Source organism: Pyxicephalus adspersus, chromosome 7 (assembly GCF_032062135.1).
Source record: "Pyxicephalus adspersus chromosome 7, UCB_Pads_2.0, whole genome shotgun sequence".
NCBI classification, from domain to species: Eukaryota; Metazoa; Chordata; class Amphibia; order Anura; family Pyxicephalidae; genus Pyxicephalus; species Pyxicephalus adspersus.
The window spans coordinates 362,209-369,339 of NC_092864.1; the positions used below are offsets into that span (position 1 = coordinate 362,209).

Below are 7,131 nucleotides of genomic sequence, written 5' to 3' on the forward strand. Positions count from 1 at the left end.
GGGGGGGGGGGGGGGGGGGGTTGCTTTTTGGATTTTGTCCTTTGAGTAAACTGAGCCGCCAAAAATCCCATAAACTGTGTAGACAATTTCAGGAACAATAGGTGAAGATATTTCTGATAATCCAGGGGTCATTGGGGGCTAAACCCCCACCATCCGGGGTAAATCTTATTATAGTGCCCACTTGGGGTCGGGTTCCTGCCAGTTCCATACAGCATTTTGTGTTGAGGTTCCTTGTAGGACCAATCACCAGCCAGAATGCTCCAGGGACCACACCCGGCCTGTTAATACCCAGTGCCAGTGCAAAGTGGGGCGAGGGAGGGGTTTGGGTATAACAATGATAGTCCATAAAAATGTCTTAAATGGGGTATATGGGGTGGGATAGAAAGAGCCCCTCCGGGGGGGGGGGCACATACACCCGACAACCATCACACAAATATATCATCTGGGGAGGCTTTGGAAGCCCAGACATGGGCAAAGACCGCAGACGTGGCACGGGGGGCGGTCGGAGAGCGCAGACGTGGCACACGTAATGTTGAAGACTGGGGGTTTCTGAGATTACCCCGTCCTAACTCCTTTAACCTCCTCCATTCCCCATCCTGTCCCGCTTGGGAACATACCTCCTCAATTCCCCATACTTTGCAACTCTGGTATATACTTCCTCCATTCCCCATCCTGCCCCCATTGGGTACATTCCTCCTCCATTCCCCATCCTGTCCACCTCGAGTACATTCCTTCTGCATTCCCCATACTTTGCAACTCTGGTATATACTTCCTCCATTCCCCATCCTGCCCGCATTGGGTACATACCTCCTCCATTCTCCATCCTGTCAACCTTGGGTACATACCTATTCCATTCTCCATTCTGTCCACCTCGGGTACATTCCCCCTCCATTCCCCATCCTGTCCACCTCGGGTAGACTCCTTCTCCATTCCCCATCTTTCCCCCCTTGGTTACATACTTCCTCCATTCCCCAACTTGTCCACCTCGGGTACACACGTTCTTCATTCCCCATCTTGCCCCTTTTAGGTACCCACCTCATCGATTCCCTATGCTGTCCACTTCGGGTACATACCTCCTCCAATCCCCAATCTTTCAATCATTCCATCCTCAGCTTCATATGAGGAACAATACCTAATTGTTACTTATCACCCTGACCCGTGTCATGTGACTGAAGGATATTTTATTCTTCTATGTACAGAGAGAGTCACCTGGGATCATTTTATTTTTATTATAAAACATTGAACATTGTGGAGGATGATAAAGGGGACAGAACACTGGGAGAGGCAATAAGGAGAAAAAACATTTCCGGTATTTAATAAGTCCGTTTATGAAATACTGATCAGACAACATCCAGAGATCATTGGCCGCTGTTCACCCAGCTGGATTTTGTGTTTATTAGATTCACACATTTATGGTGCACAGCAGAAGATTCCATCCAATCACAGAGCAGGATCTGGCTTCAGCATACAACAGGTGGACAATCCGGGACAGAAATCCATTGTCAGGCCTCAAATTTCTGGTAAATTGATTCAACATAGAGGAGAACTTTCTGCCAATCAGGACCCTGCGTCTGGAGCATGTGATCTACGGTCTGCAGGGACAAAGAATAATACGGTTTAGAGTTGGGGGACACTGCCGTGTATGAAGGGAGAGGAGGGGGGTATTAAAAGGAGGACTTACCAGAAGTGGGGCAATGCCAACACTCTCTGCCACCTGGAATGCCAGCTGCAAATTCTTCCTCTGCCAGAAAGGGGGAGATTGCTTTTTATGTAAGGCCGGAGCAAAAATAAAACTTCTGCCCACTTCATCCCCTGTCATTCTTCTAAATGTAACTGTATTGGTTGCAATGGGCTTCACCCTGTGACCCCAGGAATCAGACATATTAGGTTTTTCCAGCGTCTTACCTTCTCCAGAGGGCGCAGCTGGGTATAGGGGATCCTCTGCGGGAGGTAGGAGTGCAGGAGGGCGCACAGAGCCATGCCGTCCACCCAGGAGGAGCTGAAGTTTGTAATGACCACGTGCTGCAAAAATAGATCTGGTCACTGATATAAAGAGCTCCCTAAAAAAAAAAGTACCTCACCCTCCTTATTCAGTGCAAGTTATCCAAGAAACCTCTGCGGAGTGTCTCCCCCTGTCCTTTGCTAAATACCCCCCCTTTCCAACACAGGGCATCTCACCCCCTGCAAAGAACACAGCTCCATGCACACCTTATAGCCGCAGGTGCGGTCCTGGGCCCAGCGCAGGAAAACACCTCTTTTTGAACCACCATAGCGGCGCAGGAAGGAGCCGGAGTCCTCAGTTAGATTCTCTCTGTGAAGATAGAAGAGACGAGATCAGAAATCTCTCCAGATATTAATTGTTTGGTGGGAAAAGACATGAAAGGCTTACGCGGCTTTAGATTGGTTCAGCAGGGTTTCCAGGCTTCCTCTGCGCTCCTTCCGAGCCATCAATTCATCTGGAGGAAAAACAGAAATATTTATACAATGACATCTTTATGGGGGGGAAAGATCAGCAGGACCGGGCCCGCAAATGTTACCAACATATACCAGAGCAATGAGTGAAGGAAGGACACTCAACTTCATACCCATAAAACGTCTCCATAATATAAAGCAAGGGAAAACACTCACCCCCACCGGAGTCTGGGGACAAGGAACTCCTGGGGGGGACACTCATAAGGCTGCTAGACTTCACAATTGGGTCCTGCAAAGGAAGGAGGCAAAAGAATGAAGGCAGGAGGAAGGAAAGAGGGGAAGGAAGACAATTGAGGGAGGAAAGAAGACCAGTGATGGAGGAAAGGAAGGCGAGTGATGGAGGAAGAAAAGGAAGGGGAAGGATGGAGGAAGAAAAGGAAGACGAGTGGTGGAGGAAGGTAAGAAAGGGGAAGGATGGAGGAAGGAAAGGAAGACGAGTGGTGGAGGAAGGAAAGGAAGGCGAGTGATGGAGGAAGGAAAGGAAGGGGAAGGATGGAGGAAGAAAAGGAAGACGAGTGGTGGAGGAAGGTAAGAAAGGGGAAGGATGGAGGAAGGAAAGGAAGGCGAGTGATGGAGGAAGGAAAGGAAGGCGAGTGATGGAGGAAGAAAAGGAAGGGGAAGGATGGAGGAAGAAAATGAAGACGAGTGATGGAGGAAGGAAAGTGATGGAGGATGGCAAGGAAGGCGAATGATGGAGAATGAAAAGGAAGGCGAGTGATGGTGGGAGGAAAGGAAGGGAAGGATGGAGGAAGAAAAGGAAGATGAGTGGTGGAGGAAGGTAAGGAAGGCGAGTGATGGTGGAAGGAAAGGAAGGAAAGTGATAGTGGAAGAAAAGGAAAACGAGTGATGGAGGAAGGAAAGTGAGTGATGGAGGAAAGAAAAGGAAGGCGAGTGATGGAGGAAGGAAAGGAAGGCGAGAGATGGTGGAAGGAAAGGAAGACGAGTCATGGTGGAAGGAAAGGAAGACGAGTCATGGTGGAAGGAAAGGAAGGAAGGGGAGTGATGGAGGAAAGAAAGGAAGGTGCATGATGGAGGATGGAAAGGAAAGAGAGTGAAGGAGGAAGGAAAGGAATGCGAGTGATGGAGGAAGGAATGGAAAGTGAGTGACAGAGGAAGGTAAGGAAGGCCAGTGGCGGGGGAAGGAAAGGAGGGTGAGTGAAGGAGGATGGAAAGAGAGTGATGAGGGATGTAAAGGAAGGTGAGAGAAAGGAGCATAGAAAGGAAAGGGAGTGAAGGAGGAAGGAAAGGAAGGCGGGTAATGATGGAAGGAAAGTAAGGTAAGTGATGGAGGAAGAAAAGGAACGCAAGTGAAGGAGGAAGGAAAGGAAGGGAAGTGAGGAAGGAAAGAAAGGAAGGTGAGTAAAGGAAAGGAAGCCGAGTGATAGAGGATGGAAAGGAAGGCGAGTGGTGGAAGAAGGAAAGGAAGGCGAGTGTTGGAGGATGGTAAGGAAGGTGAATGATGGAAAAAGGAAGGTGAATGACGGAGAAAGGAAGGCGAATGAAGGTGGAAAGAGGATAGAGAGAAGGAAAGATGGGGGATATAGGAAGGAGGTGGGATGATAAAATAATGACATTTACCCTCAATGAGGAGAGGATGACACCCCGTGGGAGGCTGCAATATCCTTGGACAGATCCATTTACAGGGGAGGTGTCGGCCCAATCCACACTGTCCAGCCTGTAATAAGATAATAAATCCAGCACTCGATGTACCCTCCATTTTTTTAATCTGATTGGTGTTACAACTGTTTTCAGATTGGTGTTTCATTGATTTAATGGTTGGTGACCAAAATATTCCAAATCCTTCCTCGGACTTCTCTCATGGAACCCCATCCATTAGTGCCGGGACCCAAGGCTGCCATGTCTGAGGTTAGGGCTATTACAGGTGTCTGCCTGCCATATGCCCCAGCTCTGCCACTTATTGTACACTTACCCCTTCGCTCGTAATCTCTTGTTCTCTCTCTCGATCCTCTCCAGCTTCTCCTGCGCCTCTTCACGGAATCTCTCTGCTACAGCCACAGCAGTGCGGAGGTCAGACTGGAGGAGGTTCAGATCCTGCACCTCACCCTGCACCACAGAAATCACAAATGCTGCTGATTCACCTCCTGTTACAATAGTGCCCACCACTCAAGGTAAGTACCTCCCAAGGAGAACACAATATCTGATACCATGGTGACCACCACCCAAAGTAAGTACCACCCAAGGTGGGTATAATGTCCGATACCATGGTGACCAGGACCCAAAGTAAGTACCACCCAAGGCGGGTATAATGTCCGATACCATGGTGACCAAGACCCAAAGTAAGTACCACCCAAGGGGGGTATAACATCTGATACCATGGTGAACACCACCCAAAGTAAGTACCACCCAAGGTGGGTATAACATCCGATACCATAGTCCGATACCATAGATAGAGAACTATGGAAGACAACCAAAGTACACATCACAAAACAACACTGGGGACTACAGAACAGGGTAAAATTTAGGGGTTGGGGGTATAGTGATGGGGTATTCTGCACTGTAGATTGGTATAGGTGGGTGGTGGAGCTTTATATTATGCTATGGCAGAATGGTACAGTAGGGTGGTGTTTTGTAGTTTAATAGGGTGGTATGGCAGTGGGGATGGATAGAGGAATAGCTTGTTGTACTGTAGGGTAAGGTATGGAGGAGGTGGTGTATTGTTAGTATAGTGGGGCGATGTATTGTAGTATAGTGGGGTATATGGTGACATTACACACACTAGATGAGATTAAAGCATTTGTCTTACCTGAAGCTCGATGATTCTCTGGGTCAATGTGACGTTCTCTCTCTCCAGCTGATACACCCGATCTATGAGGAGAAAGCAGAGTGCTGAGTGTTTTCCTTTCATGAATCAGAACTCCAGACCAGATCCCTTACACGGGAACACATGATGTCTCCATTTCACATTTGTTATAATTACACACATACATGTTACATTCATTTTCCATGACACATACCTAATCACATAGCAATCAATGCAGAGACTTTCACCTTCTTAGAGCGCATCTTACTGCTCACTGCTGATCTCTCCCTATTCATTGCACCTCCTCTGAAGAACATCCCTTAACCCCAAATACAGTGTACCTCTCCTGCAGAACGTCCCTTCCCCTCCATCCATTGTACCTTGCCCGAGAAGCATCCCTCTACCTCCTTATCCAGTGTACCTCCCCTGCAGAGCATCCCCCTCCTCCTATCCAGTGTACCTCCCCTGAACAGCATCCCACTCATCCCTATCCAGTGTACCTCCCCTCCAGAACATCTTTCCCCCCCCCCTATCCAGTGTACCTTCCCCCTAAGGAACATCCCACACCCCCTATCCAGTGTACCTCCCCTGAAGAGCATCCCCCTCCTCCTATCCAGTGTACCTCCCCTGCAGAACATCTTTCCCCCCCCTATCCAGTGTACCTTCCCTAAGGAACATCCCACACCCCCTATTTAGTGTACCTCTGCTGCAGAACATCCCTCTCCCCCTATCCACTGTACCTCCCCTGAGAAGCATCCCCCTATCCAGTGTACTTCCCCTGTAGAACATCTTTCTCCCCCTATCCAGTGTACCTCCTCTTCAGACATCCTTCTCCCCCTATCCAGTGTACCTCCCCTGAGGACCATCCCTCTCCCCCTATCCAGTGTACCTCCCCTGAAGAGCATCCCTACCCCCCCCCCCCCAGCAGAGCAACCTTTTCCCTCCTATCCAGTGTACCTCGCCTGCAGAACATCCTTCTCCTCCTATCCATTGTACCTCCTCCGAAGAGCATCCCTCTCTCCCTATCCAGTGTACCTCCCCTGAGAAGCATCCCTCTCCCCCTATCCATTGTACCTCCCCTGAGTAGCATACCTCTATCCAGTGTACCTCCTCTGAAGAGCATCCCTCCCCCCATCCAGTGTACCTCCTTGCAGAGTATCCCACTCCCCCTATCCAGTGTACCTCCCCTGAAGAGCATCCCTCTCGCCCTATCCAGTGTACCTCCCCTAAGGAACATCTTACACCCTCTATCCAGTGTACCTCTCCCGCAGAACATCCCACTCCCCCTATCCAGTGTGCCTCCCCTGAAGAGCATCCTACACCCCCATATCCAGCCTATCCAGTGTACCTCCCCTGAAGAGCATCCCTCTCGCCCTATCCAGTGTACCTCCCCTAAGGAACATCCTACACCCTCTATCCAGTGTACCTCCCCTGAAGGGAATCTCTTTCCCCCCCCCCTATTGAGTGTACCTCCCCCTGAGAAGCATCCCTCTACCCCCTACCCAGTGTACCTCCCCTGCAGACATCCTTCTCCCCTTATCTAGTGTACCTCCCCTGAAGGGCATCCCTCCCTGTGGATTTTTCCCCCTACACAGTGCACTTCACTAACATGAAGCATACCTTACCCAGTCTCTTACCTCTGAGTCTCTCCTTCTCTTTGTGATCTTCCTGGCTGTGCAACACCTCTGTGAGCTCCTGTCAGGGAGAGATTGGTTAGGGCAATTTATTACCCTGGACAGGGCCGTTATGGGTCCTTCTCATGCTGTGCAGAGTGGGTAAGAGGAAACTTGTGATCATTCTGAGTAATCAGGAAACAATGTAACTATGTAAAAAAGGACTACTGTGCAGGGTGGAGCATTCTGGGTAATAAGGGTACAATAGGAGTAATGTGCAGGGTG

At 49.5% G+C, this 7,131-nt stretch overlaps 1 protein-coding gene across 1 annotated transcript in view; it reads right to left on the minus strand.

Moving 5' to 3' along the window:
- Positions 1-1,210: 1,210 nt before the first annotated feature.
- The window catches only part of LOC140334784 (uncharacterized), an 8,357-nt gene continuing 2,436 nt past the window's right edge, over positions 1,211-7,131 (minus strand). Inside the window, exons 4-13 of the mRNA XM_072417026.1 lie at positions 6,871-6,928; positions 5,237-5,298; positions 4,403-4,536; positions 4,051-4,147; positions 2,629-2,701; positions 2,390-2,456; positions 2,209-2,311; positions 1,906-2,022; positions 1,682-1,741; positions 1,211-1,592 (exon numbers count right to left, since the gene is read on the minus strand). Of these exons, the coding sequence (XP_072273127.1) occupies positions 1,503-1,592; positions 1,682-1,741; positions 1,906-2,022; positions 2,209-2,311; positions 2,390-2,456; positions 2,629-2,701; positions 4,051-4,147; positions 4,403-4,536; positions 5,237-5,298; positions 6,871-6,928 (861 nt within the window). The 3' untranslated portion in view covers positions 1,211-1,502. The remainder of the gene's footprint in view (positions 1,593-1,681; positions 1,742-1,905; positions 2,023-2,208; positions 2,312-2,389; positions 2,457-2,628; positions 2,702-4,050; positions 4,148-4,402; positions 4,537-5,236; positions 5,299-6,870; positions 6,929-7,131) is intronic.